This window comes from Leopardus geoffroyi, chromosome C3, assembly GCF_018350155.1.
Source record: "Leopardus geoffroyi isolate Oge1 chromosome C3, O.geoffroyi_Oge1_pat1.0, whole genome shotgun sequence".
NCBI lineage: Eukaryota > Metazoa > Chordata > Mammalia > Carnivora > Felidae > Leopardus > Leopardus geoffroyi.
The window spans coordinates 50911151-50933541 of NC_059338.1; the positions used below are offsets into that span (position 1 = coordinate 50911151).

Sequence of the window (22391 nt, forward strand, 5' to 3'; positions counted from 1 at the left end):
TGCTAAATAATGAAATCTGGACAGTTTTCTGGATGGTTAAAGTCATCTCTAAATAGAGGATTAGTATTCAACTAATTAAATTAAAAAAAGTGTTGCCAAATTTAGCAAAAACAAACAAAACTTAACAAGATGTTCACTTAAATTTGAATATCAGAAACAATAAAGAATTTCCTTAGTATAAATATGCCTTGAACATAGCGTAGGACTTATATTAAAAAATTCTTCATTGTTGATTTGAAATACTTTTTTTCAAAAAGCCCAAGTTGGCAAGATACAAGAATGCACAACTTCAAAAAAATGAAGAGATAAAAGAAAGAAGAACAGAGAAATAAAAAAAAAGAAAAGAAGAAGAAATGATTTTGTAGGTGTTTGTATATAAAGAGGAAGAGAGAAAGAATAAATGGGAAGAGTGGTAGATACTTTTTGGACCAGCTAATAGAGAGCACACATTTCTAATACAGACTGGTCCTTAATTTCTGAATGAATGGAGGCTCATTCTTTAAGTGCTTCCTAATAAAATGTAGGACCAAGAGAGGAAGGAAAAAAAAACCTTTAATAATGACAGAGCTGGCACCATAAAAGTTGTTACCCTCTAAAACTCAATGCTAGAAACAAACAAATAAAATGCTATTAAGAATCCATGATTTTAAAAAGATGTTATGAGTTATTACAAAATACTTAGGGTAGACCAATGATTAAAGCCCTATATGTCAACATTTATTGGCTAAAATCAAAGCAGTACCTAGAGGGAAACATTAGGGAACAGTGAAAACAAATTATCCAAGTGTTTGATACAGGAAGCTAAACAGAACATCAGTATGAATCCAGAATAACAGGGAGAGAGGAAATAATAAAGATAAAGACAGAAATCCATGACTTGGAGAACCGTGACTAGAAAGAGGAGGAAAATGAACAAAAGTAGAAATTGTTCTTTGAAGAAACCCAGACATGAGTAATCAAGAGAGTGAAGAGGAGAAATCAGAAGGCTTAAAAACATACAATATAAAAGGAGGGGTAACTATAGCTAAGACAGAGATGAGACAAAATAAAAATACATTATGAACAACTATCAGCACGAAATTTGAACACGTGGAAGAAATTAGTAAATGTATGGAAATCTCCCACAGTCCAAAATTGGAAAGGAGAAATTGAACATATTAATAAAAATCAAAGGAAGTTAAATGACAAACATAAATATTTCATCAAGAAAAACCCCAAACCCAATTGGTTTTACAGGTGGGTTAATTTTGAAGGAATAGATAATCCTTATTTTATACAGATGGTTTCAGAAACTACAAGAAGGAAAACTTCTCAATCAATTTTATGAGGCTTGTGTAATGTGAATATTCAAAAGAGGAACAAACTAATTCCTTATATAAATACAAGTGCAAAAATCCAAAGCAAAAGATTAACCAATAAAATCCAAGAGCATATTTAAAATATAATATATAATAAGCAGGTTCACTCCACAAAGGCAAAAATAACTTGATATCTAAAAAAAAAACTTATCGATATGATTCAACATAATGATAGATCAAACAAGAAAACTCATATGATCCTATCAATTGACATGTATCAAGTGTTTGATTAAGGTCGGCTCACATATACCAGTATGTTTTTCAAGAGGCAGAAGAAAGAATCTAAGGCTTATTCTAAAATTTATATGGAAAATAAGTGCTCATGAATAATGAATAGCTAACTCAATTTTTTTAAATGTGCAACAGCGGAAGAAAGTGGGGACATGCCCTACGAGTTATGCTTATGTAGCAAAATCTATTCCAGAAACTAGTATATAATTAACGTGGCACTTCAGATCATCAGGGCAAGGATGGAATGTTTTAATGGTTGCGATTATAAATTGGCTTCTCATATACAGGAGGAAAAAAGGGGAGCCCTACTTATTCTAAATACAAAAACAAATTTCAATAGGTTAAACGCTAAACTTCAAAAAGCAAAACTGTAAGAAAGTAAAAAATATTTTTGCAATCTTAGAAAAAAACTAATAGATTTATCTACATGACAATTAATAGAAGAGGAACATGAAATGGCTGACAGTTATTTTTGTAAAGGGATGCTCCACCTCACTAATAATGCCCAATATCACGATATCACTTTGTTCACATCAGATTTACCCATTTTAGGTAATTAGATAATATTATGTTTATGCACGGATATGTGAAAATGAATGCACTATTTTCATTTGTCTTGGAAGTATCAACTTTAATTTCAAGTCCACATGCTGACATAGATGTCTCTCTCTTTCAGTGTATTTCTGAGCCATCTGGTTCCACTGATTTGTCTATTTGTTGATATTTTAACCATTATAACTTCATGGTGTATTTTGATGTTTGACAGAGTCAGGCCTCCTTCCCCGTTAAACTTTTGTAAAATTTCCATAAACACATTAATATCAACTTTGTCATACCTTTTTTTTTTTTAACTTTTTTTTTTTTTCAACGTTTATTTATTTTTGGGACAGAGAGAGGCAGAGCATGAACGGGGGAGGGGCAGAGAGAGAGGGAGACACAGAATCGGAAACAGGCTCCAGGCTCTGAGCCATCAGCCCAGAGCCTGACGCGGGGCTCGAACTCACGGACCGCGAGATCGTGACCTGGCTGAAGTCGGACGCTTAACCGACTGCGCCACCCAGGCGCCCCAACTTTGTCATTCCTTAAAAGTACTTCGTGAGAATTTTTATTGGGATTCTGCAAAGTCTGGGGTTTAGGGAGAGTCGACCTTCATAGGATATTGAGTCTTTCTGTACAAGACCAGTTTGTGACTCTTCATTTATTCAAGCTTTCATGTGTCTTCTTCATACAGATCTTTCCATTTCCTCTTTTTTTTTTTTTTACATTTACTCCTAGATATTTTACTACCTTCACTGCTATTGTAAAGGAACTATTTTCTTTAATCATGTTTTCTCTTTGACTGCTATTTAAAAATTAGCATATTTGCTTTCATCTTAATTTCGTAATAAACTATGATACTAAATGAAATAATTTTGGGGTTGTTTCCTCTTTTCAGGTATCAACTTAATTTCTGGGGAAATAATTTGAATTTTATTTCCCCCTTCCACATTTTATCGTTTCATTTCTCTTATAGCTCAGAAAGTATAAAATTCGAAGTCTAGCATTGGCTGCTATTTCCAGAGAAAGTAAAATAACAATGGTGATACAGGAGTTTCTGCTACTTTGCACCTCTTTCTCTGTTAGTTCCTTTACATTTTTACTTTGACTTTAATTTGATCTTTTCCTAATTTAGGTGGAAACTTTGATTATTAATTTTATACTGCTTATTTTTCAAACAGAGATATATAAAGCTATAAATCTCCCTGGAAGTACTATTTTAATCATATCTCATACATTTTGAAATGTTGCTTCATTATCATTCAGCTCAAAATATTTTCTAATTTTCCCCAGAAAACCTTCTTTGACCTATGGATTATTTAGAAATATACTGCTTGACTACCAAAAAATTGCACATCTCCTAGACATATTGTTATTCATTTCAAATCTAGTCCTGTAAAGGTCAGAGGATGTACTCTGTATGACTACCATCATTACAGATTTGCTAAGACTTATTTTATGGTCTAGTATATAGCCTATTTTGGTGAATGTACCACGTGCATTCTGCAGTTGCTGAGTGTAGTGTTTCTACCAATGTCAAGTAGATCAAGATACCTGATAATTATCTTCAAATCTTACACACTTGTCCTGATTTTTTTGTCTGTTTGTTATATCAATGACTTACAGAGAGATATGATAAAAATCTCCAATTATTATTATGAATTTGGCTATTTGTCTATTAGTTCTGTCAACTTTTAATTCATTTCCTTTGAGGCTCTGTTCTTAGGTGATTCAATTTTATAACAATTAAGATTGTTCAGCATTTTTGATAAATTGACCCACTTATCATTATGAAATATCCCTATTTTCCTCCGGTAACACTCTATTTTGTCAGATATTAACATAGCACAGAAATTTTCTTACACTTAGAGTTCACATGATATACAATTTTTCACTTTTACTTTCATTCTGCATGTCTTTGTATTTAAAGTGTGTTTTCGGGGTGCCTGGGTGGCTCAGTCAAACGTTGGACTTTGGCTCAGGTCATGATCTCACAGTTCGTGAGTTCGAGCCCTGTGTCGGGATCTGTGCTCACAGCGCTGAGCCTGGAGCCCGCTTCCAGTTCCGTGTCTCCCTCTCTCTCGCCCCTCCCCTACCCCTGTTCACACGGCCTCTCTCTCTCTCTCAAAAACAAATGAACATTAAAAATTTTTTAAATAAAAATAATAAAGTGTGTTTTCATTAACAGTATGTAATTCTTTCCATGTTATGTAGACTGACAATCTCTACCTTTTGCATGGCATTATTAGGCAATTTGAATTTAATGTAATTAATAACATCCTTAGTTTTAAGTCTGCCAGAGGGTATTTGTTTTTTATTAGCTGTTTCTTCGTTCCTCTTTTCCTGCTTTCTTTTGAGTGAATCAAGTTATTTTATCATTGTATTAATCTTCATGTATATGTGTATTTTTAATGATTGCTCTGGAGATCATAATATGTATATCTAACTTACTACAATCTACATTCAAATAATATTACTATCCATAGTGTAAGGACCTTACAGCCATACTACTCCACTTACCACTTGTCCCTTGTAATAATACATATTATTTCTTTGCAGGAGAGGACGGTCAAGCTGTCACTGAGGTTGCTCGACTTCCTGTTTCACACACTCACGCTTCCTTCCCTTCTTTTCCACAGATGTTGGTACCCAGGCCGCTCCTTAATAAACACCTGGCACACTAAGTTCCATCTCAATTTTGGTATACGTGCTGACGAAGCAAGCACCTAAATTCCATCTCAGAATCTACTCCTACAGCATCCAACCTGCCACAACCAAAGAAGATGATCAAACTTCCCCCCATCTTCGAAAAATTTCTTTTGATGTGGTTTTCACTCAAACTATAGCCCATCTTTTACAAAATTTTGGAGGAAGAGGTAGTCTGCCTCTGTTTCTAGCCTCTGTCTCCTCCCCTTTCAATCTAGCATATCCCACAGTCCCACTTACCCACCTCCGTGTTGTGTCATAAGTAGCCTCCCCCCAGTCACCGGATACATTCCAGTGGACCCCTAGGGGATGCCTGAAACTGCAGATAGTACCAAACCCTATATTTATACTATGTCTTTTCCTACACATCATACCAATGATGACATTTAATTTATAGATTAGGCACAGTAAGGGATTAACAATAACTAATAATAAAATAGGACAATTGTAACAATGTACTATAATAAAAATTATATGAATAACTCTCTCTCAAAATATCATTGTACTTCTTCTTGTGATGGTGTGAGATAATAAAATGTCTACATGATGACATATGAGGTGAATGACCCAGGCATTGTGACATAGTGTGAGGCTACTACTGACTTTGTGATGATGTGTCAGAGGAGGGTCATCTGCTTTTCAACCACAGTTGACCACAGTCACGGAAACTGCAAGAGTGAAAACACGGATGAGGGGGTGCCACTATGCTACCATTATGCTCCCAATTGCCAAGGCCGAAAGCTAACATGGCATTGTTCATTCAAGCAATCGCCAAACATTCTGAAGATTACAACAGGGAAGCTCTGTGCTCAGTGCCTGACATAAAACCATGACTATACATGGTCACTGCCCACAAGTTCCTAGAGTTCATCAGATGAAGACGGAGAAAGGAGAACAGCAAAGTATACAAACGCTGTGACGGAAGAGTCTGCTGAGGAGGCACATAGGAAGAAGTTACCAATTACACTAAGAAGGGCTTGGGCAAGAGGTTCGGGAAAGGTCAGACTATAAAAGATATAATCCATGAGTTAAATCTTAGAAGATGAGTATGTGCTTCTTAGAGACACAAAACAGAGAAAGCACTTACAGAGAAAGAAAAACACGAGCTCCCTACCTGAAAGGTCATGGAGATGTGAAAACCTTGGAGTATTCCAGTACTGAAAGCAATCTGTTATGACTAAAATGATTAAGGCGTAGAGTGTGTGTGTGTGTGTGTGTGTGTGTGTGTGTGTGTGTGTGTGTAGAGGAGTGTGGAAGATGGGATAAATGGGGGAATTCAATGAGACAAGGTTTATCTCTATCTCTCTATGTCCAGTCACCAGGTCCTTCTGAGTCTGTTTTGTAGTTACTGTGTCTGTACCATATGACTTAATGACATTTTGTCTTCTGGAATATTTGTGCAACATGGCCATGCAGTGTATGTACCTCAAGGATAAAGATGGTGACTCATTCAGCTTTGAACTTCTCTATAGTATAGTATTCTATTCATTTTCACCAATGTTTATGGAGTAGAATTAAAATTGGCCCTGTTATGAGGTGGAAATAAGGCAAGTGTCTATCAACATCTTTAGTATGAACTGGACATGTGATCCAGAGTGAAGGTGGGCACGCTATAACCCATGGGCCAAATCTGACCCACTGCCTGGTTTTGTATGGTCTGTGAGCTAAGAATGTCTTTTGCATTTTCCAATGGTTGAAAAAAAAATCAAAGAAAACCAATGTGAATAAGGTGAAAATTATATGAAATGAAATTTCAGTGTTCATACATATAATTTTATTAGAACACAGCTATGCTTGTTCATTTACATACTGCCTGTGGCTGCTTTCATTCTATAACAGCAGTGTTAACAGAGTTGTAAGTAGCTGTAACAGAGACTGTATGGCCCATGAACCCTAGAATATTTATTATTTTGCTCTTTATACCAGCTCCTGGTATGGAGGAAGGACCGTGGCATTTTGGGATGAAGTGGATTTGAATCGGAATCTTATCTGTATCTCTATTAACTATGTTATCCCAAATGTTTAGCATCTCTGAGTTTTCAGATAATCATTTTTAGAATGAGTAAAATCACATCTCTGATAGAGAGCTTGTATGAAAATTAATAATAAGATACCTGGAACAGAAAAAAATATCAATAAATGTGTTTCTCAACCACCACCATCCCCACACCACTGTGTGGTATCACAGACTCTTTGAAATCCAATCAATTAAGTATGTAATACATTTTCTGTTGAAGATTCATACTCAGTGTTTGGCTAGTTGAACCCAAACAAAGAAAAGAAGGAAATAATGGTTTATAGGCTTTAGGTTTTACACAGCAAAGGCTTCACATAGCACATGTTTCCAGCAGTGGTCTATAATTTATAATTGATGTTTTAAATATTATATTCAAAATACTATAAGCATACTATATTTAAAATACCTAACTACTTTCTGTTAGGATTGCTAACCAGTCCAGCCTGAGTGAGACCATTCCAAATTGGGAACATTTTAGAACATCCATGAAAATAAATATGAACATATGATTTTGCATATGTTGATGGGCTCTCTGTGTAACCAAACAGCACCTCCTTCTCAGATTGCTTCATTTGTTGTCTGTATTGCTGAGATTCAAAGCACTTTCTGGAAGGAATCATTCCCTCTGTTTCTTTCTCTATCCCCCAATGGCACCTCGAGTATAATATGCACTTAATAAATCCTATGAATTAGGTCCATGGATACATTGTCTTTGAAGAATTTAGAAGAAAATCAACAAAAGAAGACAAGAGGGCTTTCCTTCCAATTCCACATGTTTTAATTTGTTTTCTTGCTCATGTCATGTTCTCATGTTTATCCCCAGTGTTCAATTCTGGGTCTGGCACATAACAGGTGCGTAACGCGTGCTGACTGAATACGGCAACATGGTATAGAGGAATAAACATGCGATCATAGTCAAGAGGCATGAGTCTGATCTTCAGTTTTACCATTTGATTCTTGAGTAATGTAAAAAAAGCACTTTGAGACGAATTCTTATTTTTCTAATCTATAAAATAGGAAAACAACTACTTTGCCAAACTCAGAGCTACTGCAGGGATCAAATTAAAAAGCACATGAGAATGTACTTTGTAAACTATAGTGGCTTTTAAAATGTGCTTATTACTGTAAATAATAAAAATTTACATGTTATGCCTTATAAAAGAAATTCCTAACATTTTGGTGTATTGGTTTGAGATTAGATGAAACCAAAGAAAACTAAGAGAGACAAGTTCTCAGTAAATCAGGACTAAATTGAGAAATTTGTTGGGAAAGTAGCATTTTAGTAAATGAAGGATTTTGGAAAGATATTTTCAAGGCTAACGTTTTTCAGTATAGTTGTTTCTCACTTGTACAATAAATTTGTCTCGGATCCACTACATGCAAATCATATGTGTGTGTCAAATCAAGATTAAAGTAAACTAAAAAAATAAATAAATAAATAGTCAGAAATCCTATAGCCCTCAGAAAACTTGTGGAAAAAATCCCCAATGAGCTTATTTTTAGAAATCACTTCCTAATTTATTTGGTATTAAATGGATTTGTAAAAACTAAATTTTATTAATAGGTTTGATATATTAACTCCCAAATATATTTGTGATTTTTTCATATATATATATACACCCCTACATCATTTGTAGTAAAAACAGGGTGCACACCGAAAATATAAAATATACATGGTAGTTAACTGACATACATTAAAAGAATTCCAGTTGGAGACTTCTGCTTCTAGCTATGAGGAAATAGCTAATAATAGAACAAACACTTCTGTCAAGAATAATTATAAAATATGAATAAAGTAAAAAGAAATTCTTTTTATTTTTTTAATGTGTATTTAATTTTGAAAGAGAGAGAGAAAACAAGCAGGGGAGGGACAGAGAGAGAGGGAGACACAGAATCTGAAGCAGGCTCCAGGCTCTGAGCTGTCAGCACACAGCCTGATGCGGGGCTCAAGCCCACAAGCCACGTGATCACGACCTGAGCTGAAGTCAGACACCCAACTGACTGAGCCATCCAGATGCCCCCAAAAAGAAAAAAGTTTGAAAACATGTGAGAGCAACCACAGCAATCAGGACTGAAGAGACTCGAAAAGCAAGAAACCACATTGAAAGGAACCTCCCATTCTGTGCCACTTTTGCCATTGAGGTATTTTTCAAACTCTAAGCTCTGCAAAATAAGAGCATAAGAAACTAAGCGGGAATTGGTGGGTGAGAGGCCAAAAAGCCAAACAGTTTTTACCAGACACATACTGCTGAGGAGACAGAAATTGTACTTCAGAGACTATCAAGGTGGAGGGCCTAATCCAAGCTTTTATTTGAGACCCCTAAAAAGGGGAAAAAAGGAAAAGGGGAAAAACCTATCAGGGCTCACTAATACAGAAATTTGAAGCATCTTTTCTTTTTAATTTGTTTAATGTTTATTTATTTTTGAGAGAGAGAGAGACAGAGTGCAAGCAGGAGAGGGGCAGAGAGAGAGGGAGACATAGAATCCAAAGCAGGCTCCAGGCTCTGAGCTGTCAGCACAGAGCCCAACAGGGCTCGAACTCACAAACTGTGAGATCATGACCTGAGCCAAAGTCAGACACGTAACTAGCTGAGTCACTCAGGCACCCCAGAAATTTGAGTCATCTTCATTACTGATTGGATTAAGATGTTCTTTCCCAAATCTTGCTACATGTTTAAAAAAAAAAAGTAAATGGTCTTGAAAGGAAGATATCATTAGCCACAATCTCTACAATAATATTTAGTTAAAACTTTATTCAATATGAAAGTAAATGAGGCTAAATGAATGAAAATAAAGAGAAGAAACAGTCAACATAAACAGACCTCAGGTCACCAAGCTATTCGTATTATCAGGCACAGACTTTACAATTATAGGGATTAATATATTTTTAAAATAAACTATAGGATAAAGAATTTCAAACAAAATGAGAATCTATACAAAAATTTAAATAATAATTCTAGAATTAAAAATACAATAACTGAAATTAATAATGTAATAAACAGTTTAACAGCCAATTATATGGAATAAAAGTTGTGATTAGTAAAACAGAAGGTATACCAGTATGAAATAACCAGGTTATTTCATAACCTAATCCAAGCTTTTATTAGGATTAGGTTGACAAACCATTAGCCAGATATATACAAAGGAAAAACAGGCCTTGGAACATCATAGTAAAAGTGCCAAAGACAAAACACAAAGAGAATATACTAAAAGCATCACAGAGTAAAAGACATTGCCTTCAAAGTTGTATATAGCAGATTGATCGCTAACTCTCCAAAGAAAGTATGAAAATGAAAAGACACTGGGATAACATCTTTAGGTGATGAACAAAAACAACTGGCCACTTAGAATTCTATATACCAAGCAAAGATACCCTTGGAAAATGAATGTCAAATAAAGATACTTTCAGCCGCACAAAAACTGAAAGAACACATTGCCAGCACACTCACATAAAAAGAAACGATGGAATTTCTTTTTCATGCTAAATAAAAGTGAGGAAAGCATAGAAATATGGAAAGGCCTGAAGAGCATTGGGCAGGGTAAATATTCAGCTATTTTTAAATCATATTAACTTTAAAAAGCCAGGAAGCAGTAAATGGAGGTAGAGTATTCTCAGGGGCTCACTGCTTATGAAATTATGAGAGCTCTAATTCATAGCAGAAAATTGTAAAGAAATCACATAAATTAAGAAGGCAATGACAGACAACCCTACAAAACTGAGCAAAAGATTTGAATACGACCTCCAAGAGAAAAAAAAAAAAAAAAGAGAGAGAAGTATACAGAAATGGCCAATATATATTTAAAAGACCAAACTCATTAGGCAACATATAAATCCAACTGACATGATGGAGGGGCTACCACCTTTCTATGCCAAACAGAATGGCTAAAATTAAGGCTTGAAATACCAAGTACTGATGAAAATGTGAAGCATCTGGAATACTCATAAGCCTCTGGTGGGAGTATGAATGAGTACAACCACTATGGAAGATTACTTGGAATTATCTACTAAAGCTTCTCATCTGCCTACCAACGATCTAGCAGTTCCAAATATACCCACCTGTTTATATATGTTCACCAAAAGAAACACAGAAATGTTTATAGCAGAACTATGTGTAACACCATAGAGAAAAACTGGAAATAAGCCAAACGTTCATCAATATGGACACACAAGTTTGGTGTACAATGCTACGTGGCAATAAAAATGAACCCTACTGCTAAATGAAGCAGCACTCTAGCAAATGAAATGTTGAGTAAGAACGAATGAGACACAAGAAGTACGTACTGTAAAGTTCTTCACATAAAGTTCAAAAACAGGCACAATAATCTATGGCGATGGAACTAAAAAGAGTAGATACCTCTGTGGTAAAATCACTGAGAAGGGGAATAAGAGTGATTTATGGGGTGATGTCGTACTCTGTTTCTTGATCTGTGTGGTGGTTAGAGAGGATGTTCACTCTGTAAAAATGTATTGATCTGTGCATTTTTGATTTTTTGCACCTTTCTGTGTGTATGTTACACTTTGTAAATGGGTTGACTTACAAAGAAAGAAGCCCAAAATTCAAAAAGAGGTGAAAAATAAACCCAAAATATAAAACCTCAGAGAAAAACAAGAGGAAATTTCCCGAGAAGCCAATCCAACATATCACTTTACACACACACACACACACACACACACACACACACAATCTACCCACAGCCTTCACAAACAACCATTTGGTTCACTTACTTTGAGCCAAACCTCCTCCTCCCTCTCCAGGCTACCTTCTGTCTGCTCACTCCTTTTATCCTGAGGTCTGTTTCCATTGGTGACACAGGGACACCAGCCAGTGAGAGGACGGTGCTCTGGTAAATCTGGATGGTATGACGTGCAAATCTGAAATGTAATTTTAATCAAAAATTAAATGTATAAGGTGAGAGAGAAGTAAATACAATGACTCTGTAGCTCAAAACCAAAGTTTTCCTCTCTTTCTGAGTGCCTAATGAGCACACTATTGGCAGAAAACTTTTCTCTAAGCAGAAGAATGTCTCAATGCTCTCTGTTAACCTCAAGATATAATTTACCTGGGTAGAAAAACACACATGATAACTCTCAGCCTACCATCAACCCAGATATCTTGCCCAAAGAACAGTCCTGGAACATTTTAGGCAACTGCTCCTAGAATTAGCCATAGAAGTCTGTCCAGGATGATGGTTATATCCTTACTGGGCAGGATCCACCAGTCCGAGGAGTGAGGCTACTGAGTCAGAAACCATTAAGCATTCAGCTGGGTAAAGGAGTCAGGGAACAGAAACACCAGAAAATTTCTCCACTTAATAATTAAGGAAGATAGACAAGCTAGACTAAAAGCCACTTCAGAGAGCTGTTACTAACTCAGAATCTCCCGACTTTCCTGGCTTTCTGTCACTAGGCACCAAGAACTCTTGAGAAAGATGCCAGATTTCATTGAAGAAGTGTAGTGAACATTGCTAGCTGCCTCCCCATATCCATTTCCCCTTACTTTCTTATCAGAAAACTCTGATTTTGTTCAAGGTGGCAGTAAATCCAGTTATAAATGCTCATCTCCTCAGAGACCTTTACAACAAAGAGTGATGACGTGACCTGGATGTGACCGATGAGATGTTGGTGGAAGTGTATAGTGATAAACGTCCAGAAAAGCTGCCATGATTGTTTCCCAATAAAAAGGGAAAGACTCAGTTAGCGTATACGTACTTCCTGTGAACTTCCCCCATCTTCCTGCCTGAAATGCTGACTTCATGCCTGGTGGAGTCATCTTATGAATAGGAGGAAGAAAGCTGCAAGCCAAGGATGGAAAGAGCTAGAATCTAGAAGATTCCAAGGGCCTTGAGGAGTCTCTCGAACTAGAGCACCAACTCCGGGCTAGTTTCTCAACCTCCTGGGGGTCTCCTGAAGTATACAATGCAATGATTTCATCCTGGCCTAAAATACCAACAGAGCTAAATCACACTTCCATTGAAATGATGGTATTGCTTATTGTTATGATGAATGGAAGAGTTTAGTTGGCAATGGATGCATCTGGAATAGTACCCAAAAGCCAAAGCCCTTAATCTTCTTTTCAGTATTCAACTCTAATTCATAGATGTCAGTCCTTAAAGTCTTTGGAGGATCTCCTATTTATTTAGGTGGATATTCATGGAAAAGTGTATACCAGAGGATTTGTTTTTAGTACTAGCTCTAGAATTTCTTCAATAATGACAGTCCTTTAAATCAAGTTATACTTTGATCTTTAATATACTTTAAATTTCATTTGATCCTTGTGATAAACCATTGAGTTAAATGCAAAAGTTATTACTATCCCCATTTTACATATGAGAAAATTGGGGCCCAGAGAGGTTAAGTGACCTGTCAAACCTCGTTTAGTGATAACAGTAGTAATACCAGTGAATTCAATATTGTAATCCAGGCATTCTGACTCTTTGCTACTTCTTTTTCTTCTTGTAAAATAAATTCTCCCGTATAGAAAGCCCAAGTGTAATTTCTGATATTTGTACATCTAAAGTTAATTTTGCGATGCTTCTCTGTACCTTGGAATCAGCGATTGTACAGCCAAATGTTCCTAGATGAAAACTAGTAAGGGTAAGTGGGGTAAGGGAGGTGTGGGGGCGGGGTGGGGGAGATGAGATTTAATTGCTAGTCCAGAAATTTTTCATTTAATGTTACCTTATTCCGAGTTCAGGAGGGACTAAATTTGATGTCAAAGACAGGAAAGAAATGTAAGCCACCCCATAAAGCACGTGAGAGAGAGAGCCCCTCTACAATTCTGCTCAGCCTTCACTCCATTCTTCCGGCTTGATTTACCATGGAATGAGGTTCTCCAGTTACCAAGGAAGCAGGACACTTCTTGTCTTCATGAGAGGAATAAGCTTGGGTGGCCCACTGATCCACATATCCTTTGGGAGTATAGAGGCCACAGTCTATGATGCTGGTTTCCTTCTCAAAAGGTTCACATATCCCATCTCCCTCATATATGTAACATAGGCTTGGCTCCCCTGGCAAGAAATATTGTATAACATTTCAAAAAGTGTTCATAGATGTTATGGAAAACTCATTGCATTTTTTCTCAAGTCCACAAAAGAAAATGCTGTTACTGCCAGCTAGCTTAATACCCACCCCAAACATACAGACAAAACGATGTGCGTGCACACACACACACACACACACACACACACACACACACACACGCACACACATACACACACACACACCTTCCTAAAGAAGAAGGATTCTTCATGGGGAGAGGAGTAGAATCCATCTCTATAATAGAAGATATAGAAAGCAGTGGGATTTGTGAATAAAGAATAGCGAGAGAAAAGTAACTGTAGGCTGGAGGTAGAAAGAAATTTGAAGGCATTGTTAAGCAAGATCCTGAGGGAAGGAGGGGATATAAGAGTAGAAGGTAAAAGAAGAAAGAGAAGTTAAAGAAATGGTATGATGGGCTATGTACGTGGATCCCCTTCATGGTTCTTGAAGTAGTAAAGTATTTGAGGATTTGTTTTCCATTACTCTTTGTGGCTGAATCGTGTTTCCTCAACTAACTGCGCCACTGCTCTGAAAGAGACAATATGGGCACTGGGTTTTCAAGGCTTACATGCCTCTTCTTTCCTTTCGTCTTACAACAACCATGCGGGGTGTGCATTTTTTGTTTGTGTCATAAATAAGGAACATTTTGCCAGAGGTCCCTTGATACGTAAGTAATAGAGCTTGGATTGGAGCCAGGCTCACAGAAGGTGGGCGCAGTGGGGTCTCTATCAAGCTGAGGCCGAGGCACTGCCTTCAAGAGCAAACAAGTGAGGAGCGAATCTGTAAGAAAACCTGCTGGAGTGTTAGGAAGCGAGCTTGTATTCCCTGCACAAGTTCCACACTTGCTCACCAGATAACTCCTAAGTGAATAGTACCAACCACAGACACGTAAACTAGCTTTCTTCAAGTGTGGAAAGCTGAGGTACAGTTAGAAAGCCACTTACTGAGTTCTGGTCCGTTTTCTACCAAAACGTAGGACAATTAACATTAGTGGCATGATTCTAATCTCCTATTTCTACTTTAAGTAATAGGACAAGATGACAGGACCAAGATTTGGAAACATAGCAACGTATAGGTAATACATTCAGTAACATCATTACTAAAATTCACTGTTACTATACCATTCTTGTTATTTTTAATTCTTCACAGCAATACCACAGGGATGCTGAAGTAATTTTTTCAGTGGCTCATCAACATGTAGCTACTAATTATTTTCCTTCACAATTCCTTCCAGTCTAAGGCCCTTCTGCTGTAAATCTGTCTCTACTTGCCAGGAATAAGCCAATGTTCCCAGGAGGGGTTCTAAGCTTATTTGGGGTTTTAAACTCCTGCATTCCATCCAACCCATGGCCTTCCCAAATCACTCCCCCAAACCCAAAGCCAATATATGTGCATTTGGAATGACTTTCCCATGATTATTTCTCTCTCTCTCTCTCTCATATATATGCATATATATGTATTTACACATGTACATGTATTCATGTACATAAATATGTGTATTTAATATATATGTTTGCATGTATGTATATATAAATGTATTTTATATTATGTTTTATAATGTACATATATATATGTCTTGTGTCTCTATTTATAACACGGAATATTTCTTCTTGCTTCTATTTTTTTCACCATGGACTTAAAATTTTTGCCTGTTTTTTCAAGTCCGTCTAAAAACAACAGGCCATTTAAAAATATATATATTTCACCATGGTCCCTTTAATCCTAATTTTTGAGAAATAATGGATATAACTATATGCTGCGCCATGCTATGAACATATTATACAATAAAACAGAAGTCTAACTGTGGAATGGATCATCTTAGCCTTACCCTGTAAAGTTAAAATAACTTAGATGCAGTCTTACTGGATTTGGAGGCTAAGGAAACAGGAGCCAAGTTTAATGGGATCAAATGTGTTAGAAACAAAACAAGGTGTACTGTTAAGTTAAAGGAGGCTTGAGCTGTACTGGAGGAGACACAGCATTAAGAGAATACATGTGTGCGTGTATGTGTGTATGTGTGTATTCAATGAGCCCATTATGTTACCACACACACACACACACACACACACACACACACACACACACACTGCAAACAGAGGTGGCATTAACAAATACAACAAATACTTGTGTACAGAAAAGGGGAGGTAATCGGTTCGGTGTATTCTGTACAGCCAGACCACATCTGGAGTATTGAATTCCTTTCTGGGCATTGACCACATGAAACATGCCAGGTTAGGGTAAATAGGAAAGGGTCTGGAAACCTAATCACATGAGGGGATGTTTGGATTGGAAAGGAGAATAATGGGGAGGCATTTCAAATATCTGAATGGTAGTCAAATAAAACAGGGAAAAAATTATCCTCTGTAGTTTCAAAGCAGGGCAAAAGCACTTGATTAAGCATGAGGAAAGCTGGGCTCCAGTGCTGGCCCTTCAGAGCCTCCTTGTATGCCTGTGGATTAGTCACTACAATGCTCTGAGCCTCAGTTTCCAAACCGGAGAAGAGGAGAAGGATCGTATTGCAACAGATAAAGCCATTCTTAAGTAGAATGGTGCATTTCAAGATGTGTCCTTCACTGCTAGAAGTATGTAAGCAGAAGCTAGAGGCCTCTCTCTCAAGAACTGGCAGGAGAGATTTCTACACGGGAAGGAGGCCAGACTCCAAATCCCAGTTAGACTGCACACATGAAGGGAGCAGGGCCTCTATCAGACTCGTGGTACCTGGCGGGCACTGCCTATGTTTTGTTAGATGGACGGATGAAAGACTCCTAAGATTCTATACTTTTGTGAATCTACTCTAGGTAGCAGGAGAATTTGCGCGTCCTGTACAGTATTTTACACCTTAATTATACATTATTACAATCATATCCTACTTTACCTTGCGATTTAGAGGCATTAAGATATTTTTCAAAGCATCGCTCTTTACAAAATTTTGGCGAATGGTTACGTTCCACAGAAACACTGCAACGTATACAGATGGGAGTAAAAAAATAGTAGTAATCTACATGTAAGGAGCCCATTGATGATGTCTTTAACCAGAATTGGGAGAAGTTTCCTAGATGGTCTTCCTGCATGGCAAGAACCTAGAGTCAAAGCCACCTAGTGATAATTTATTACTAGTGATTTGCCGGGATTAAGCGGTGTTAGGACTCCCCGTCATCAGTCATTATCTTACCTATGAAACACAGCCGCCAAGAGATATCTTGCAGTCTCTTTGGCTTAGAATGTTTCCCGCACTGATTTTTATGTAAAACCTCTGATTGTGCTGCTTGGCTGGTGTTTTGGTGGTAGACACGAGGACCCAAGGGCAATCCTTGGTAACATTAATCAAGGAGGCAGTGTACCCCAGTGGTTTATATTTAGATTCTAGAACCTCACTTCCTTGGTTCAAATTCCATATTATTTAAGCTCTCTGCGCTTCAGATTGATCTCCTCACAGTTCATGTAGGGATTAAATGAGATACTATAGGTGGGGTGACTGGGTGGCTCAGTCAGTTAAGTGTCTGACTTCAGCTCAGGTCACGATCTCACGGTTCATGGGTGCAAGCCCCGCGGGGGGCTCTGTGCTGACAGCTCGGCGCCTGGAGCCTGCTCTGGATTCTGCATCTCCCCCTTTCTCTGCCCCTCCCTTGTTCATGCCCTCTCTCTCTCTCTCCTCTCAAAAATAAACATTAAAAAAATTTTTTTAATGCGATACTATAGATGAAAGTTAGTGCCCACCTGGCACACCACAGACACATCAAATGTCATTGTTGTTATCATTCAGCCATATGTTATAGGATATCAAAAGCTCACGGAAATAAGACACGGAGATGCCTGCAGAAACAGGACATAAGCCTAGGTGGTGGTCCTCCACGCACCTGCGCAGTGGAAGCCTTCCTCCAGCTGGCACGCCCTTGAGCAGCCATCTCCGCTCAGAAGGTCCCCATCATCACATTCTTCTCCCAGGCTCCTGGAAGGTCAAAACATACATTCTTATATACACACAGGCATAAAATAGTTTTCTTTTAAATTATTAAAATCCCTCATTATACATTAAAAAGTGCAAGCTGGAGAAAAGCAGGCGCTAAGAGAATGCTGTTACATAAAGAGTAGCTCACGTCTCAGAAACATCTAGGAGATCCACGGGGGTCCTTCCAGGGTTTCCAGTAGATGGCATTAAGCTAGAAAAGGCCTGCCAGCCCTATGATGAGTGAAATCTTAAAAAGAGTTGGTTTGATGAGGAGGAAACCTGCCTGTCTATATGTTATTCTGTTTTCTATTCTCTTTTACCTGATATTTCTTTGTGTTTTCATTGTTTTATTCTATCTAGACACAGTTGCTATTAAAGTTAGGGTTTTGTAAGCTTGAAATCTTCTGTTTTATATACCAAGAGACTCAGCAGCCTGATTGCTGCCTGGTATCCGTCCAGGGCAAAGGTAAGGCCCCGCCAGGTCGTGACTCCCTACTACCACCTGGTGGCAGCTATCATATATTGCAGGGGAGAAATAAATACTGGGAGAAGAAAAATGTCATCGTTTTGTTTTGAACCTGAAAAGCTGACACAGCTGGTGACTAATTTGGATTGGGGTGGGAGAGTTAGTTTAGACTGAGGGCTACAGGAAACATGTTATGGGAACAAAACAGGTAACACAGATGTGGCCACTGTAAAATGGATGGAGGGTTACCGTTTTTTTCTTCTTGACTTTGCACCAAAACGGACACATATTTTAACTCCAGTAGACAAAGGGTTTGGGCATGCTAACGTGCTTTCAGATGAGGACATAACTAATAGCTCTAATCATTGTCTAAAGTGTGCCTCCCCACAGGGATGGAGTGATGATTAAGTTATTGGATATGAGAATGCTTTCATACGAATTAAAAGCATGCTATGAACGTAATTATATAATAATGTGTTAAATGGTAGGATGCCAACGGAGAAAGGATAACAGATATGAAAAACAACATGATTGAAGAAATCAAGGAAACTTCAAATTCCTTCTTTCTTGGAAGATAAGCCAGCTGAGGCACTGCTACCCAACAGAAAGATGAGCGTCACATACATCATCTTTCATTTTCTAGTAGTCACGTTAAAAGAAATAAATAGGCGGAATTAGTTTTAATGATACATTTCATCAAACTCGAGACATCCAAAATAGTGTCATTTTAGTAATGTAATCGGTATGAAAATGATTAATAAAGCACATTACATTCTTTTACACATCCCACATCTTTGAAATCTGATGGGTATTTTTCACTTACAATACATCTGGGTCCAAACACTTGATCTGTATTTAGATTTCGTAAACTCTATTGTTGGAAAAGTAGATTCATCTACCCAAGTTGTTCCAAATATATTTAAAGGTTTTCTGATAACTGAATCAAGTAAGTTTTTAAATTGAATTTAAGCTACTTAAAATTAAATAAAATTCCGTTTCTTGGCTGCACTTGCCACACTTCCACACGTGGCTCGGATGTCCCACATGGGCAGACTGAGATGATCGTTTCCAAATAAATGTGGCTCACAAGTCCAGGGCCTCCACAGTGTTTGCTCTGATGGTCTTACTGCGGTGTTATCCAGTGTGACAAAAATATATTACAACTAGTCTCAGGATGACTTCTGGGGCATCTGTGATCCCCTTAGATTGAATCTATACATTTGTCAAGCTTTAAACAGTGGGTTAAACAATTTGCATGGCTCCTTCTTGCTGTGTGTGGAGTGGAGGCCCTGCCTCTGGCTGAGACAAAGCTGTAATTCACAGGTTTCTTCCCACTGGGTGGTGAACCTTTTATGACTCTTTATAGGGAGGGAATACAGGCAGGAAACAGGAATGTTTGAACGAGGAAACTTGTGAGGCCCAGCAGCCAAGCAGATGCTGCTTCAGGTGAAGCTGTTTCAAGGCACAGGAGAGAAGGTGCAAGTTGGGAAGGGCTCTTCAGCCCTTCCTGTCCCCAGACCCCCAGGCAGAGGTGGCATCCTGGGGCCTCCAGGCGGCCACCATCAGAGAAGTGCGGTGGGAGACACCTAGGGCAGAGTGTTTTGCTCAAGGAGGCTTCTGCCTGGGTAGTCCTGGTAACCAAGCCTCCCAAACACCTTAACTGGTGGGCGGCAGACTTCGAAAGAGGTGGCCAGAGCAGGGAGAGCATCAACAGCAGCCAGCCTTACTCTGTGCACAGAGCCCCGGGGAGGAGCCCGGCAGAGACGGAGGAAGCGGGGTGCAAAGCTGAGACTGCGGTAGGCAGAGGTAGCAGCCAACTAGCAAGGTCAGGGTATCGGTGAGGTTTGCCTTACACCAAAGGTTAAAATCTTTGAACAGGCAAAGAAACAGGCAGTGTTCAGTGACGGCTAAGCAATGCAATGGGCTCCCAAGAAAGGCTACAGAACTGCTTTCTACTAGGGCGTCAGGATACTATGTGTTTTCACCCAGTCTGGGAAATTAAAAAGAGGCCATCTTATTAGCATGCAGAATCTAAGACACATCACAGCGCCTGGCCATCCGGTCTCCTACTGCCACAGTTCTATACAACGAACATATCAGGTCAGACGAGCATTCAGGACAGGTTAATACAGGGCAACTGGTGGGACATGGGGGCATTTTCAGTGCTAGATTTGGAAAAGTCCCAGACAAACCAGCGTGAATTAGTCCCCTAGGCTGATACCACAAAAGGGAAACAGAAAAAGGAACATGGTGTGTTAAGAAGGCAAAGTAGTGATTTCATCCTTACCTTGGTAGTTTTACAGAATGGCTGTAAATATACCGCAGTCAGGTCTCCTAGGGGTCAAGTGAGCCAGTGAAGCTCAGAGCACTATAGGGACTTTCCCCAGGTCACACAGCTAGTCAGGGGTATGGGACAGGACACTGATTCGAAACACACCCTCACCTGGTCTTTTAGCATCATCTGACACATAACCTTCTCCCTTATAAATTCCTTCCCTCAGTCACTGTCAGCACTTGTCCTTTGAAACCTTAAGAGCTGCCTGCCACCCCCTGAATCAGCCCCAGTATCTCAGTACCCTGCAGTGAGCTCTAAATAAAAGTGAGCTTCTCCTCAACTAAGATGTGAGTGATCTCTCAAGATCACTACCAGGTCCTAGATTTCGTTTGATCACATAGTGCCTCCAATTTCCAAGACAAGTCAAACTGAAACTCAAGATTAACCCTCCTGTTCAGGGTAGGGCAGGGCATCCTTGCTCACACATTCCCATGTACCCGCTACTCACCCTGCCACCTTCCCGTCTCCACAGTAAGGAGCTCCATGGATGTGGCTCAGCGGAGGCGAGGCTTCTCCTAGTTCTGTTCCAGCTCCAGCTTGAACTTGGTATCGATACAGCTGCCCAGGTGTGACCTCCCTGTGGAAACCAATGAGCCGTGACCATTACATCCAGAAAGTGAGACGCTGCCCTGGGTCCTTTGCAGATGGCTTGCAGGGGTTTAAAAGAAATATTATGGGGAACATAAATGTTAAACATATGCTACGTTATGTAAATCCAAGTTCGGGCACACAGCCTTACACAGCAGCAGAAGGTTTGCAGACATATTGGTTTCTGTATTCCCAGTATGTCCCACATAGTATACATGCAGTAAGTGGTTGCTAGAGAGAACCACCAAATTAACCAAGGATGGCATTTCAAGTATACCTTTATCGTGTTAAAAAAAACAACCATAAGCCAACTATTGGAAAACCAGCCATCTTCATTCTCGAAGTAATCAAAGACACTGAGGAGGAAAGCGTTAGTGTTTGGACTCAGCAGGGTCCTTCCTGGGTCTTTGGGTCACAGTTTTCTTGGGTTTAGAGAGAATTCTTGTCTTAAAGAGTCTGAGTCCTCAGGGGGAAGGACAAACTCTTTCCTAGAAGGAGGTGACAACAGCTTCCGCCATCATTCTTGGGATGCCGAAAATCCCACAACTAGGAATATGTTAAATGACTCCCCACCTCTAGCCCTGCCCAAATTTATATACACCAGGAATTGGGTTTTATTGGTTGACTCCAGAGATGGAAGGAATTTATCAGACTCTCTCTAGAACCTGAGCGCACTGATCAGGTAGAGGCAGGAAAGACTGAACATTTAAGTGGGGGTAAGGGACTCAAGAGAGGGCTGCCGTTTCCAAAAACAAACTCTGCCCTTCTCTTAATTTTGCTCAGTGCCTGCCCGGATTGGAAAACTCCCACCAAAGTCAAGCTCGAATGGGAGTTACTTAGGAGGACAGGATCCCAGAGGGTTATGGGGACTGCCATGAATGGCTGCCACAAATCTCCTGCCAAAAGCCTCTCCTCCTTAACAGATTCTTCAACTCAGCCACTCTCTTGCTTAATGCCGCAGCCAGCCAACGCGAAATACTGTGGGGTCTCAGAAACATCTTTAAAAACCTCCCTAGTGGCTTTTGATTATTTTAATAGGAAAGACATCTAAATATTAAAGACTTTTCAAGCTCCACATCGGCTTTTTTTAGGGAAACAATCTTCTTACGAGAGTGCCAGATATTTCAAAAGCAAAAGCAATTTTTTTATTCTAATCAATTCTGAT

At 38.8% G+C, this 22391-nt stretch overlaps 1 protein-coding gene across 3 annotated transcripts in view; it reads right to left on the minus strand.

Annotated features, from left to right (window-relative positions):
* The window catches only part of PAPPA2 (pappalysin 2), a 274955-nt gene that overhangs the window by 115515 nt on the left and 137049 nt on the right, over positions 1-22391 (minus strand). For all 3 annotated transcript variants that reach the window (XM_045452816.1, XM_045452817.1, XM_045452815.1), the window contains exons 9-12: positions 21087-21215; positions 17746-17837; positions 13667-13857; positions 11576-11722 (exon numbers count right to left, since the gene is read on the minus strand). In XM_045452816.1, the coding sequence (XP_045308772.1) occupies positions 11576-11722; positions 13667-13857; positions 17746-17837; positions 21087-21215 (559 nt within the window). The remainder of the gene's footprint in view (positions 1-11575; positions 11723-13666; positions 13858-17745; positions 17838-21086; positions 21216-22391) is intronic.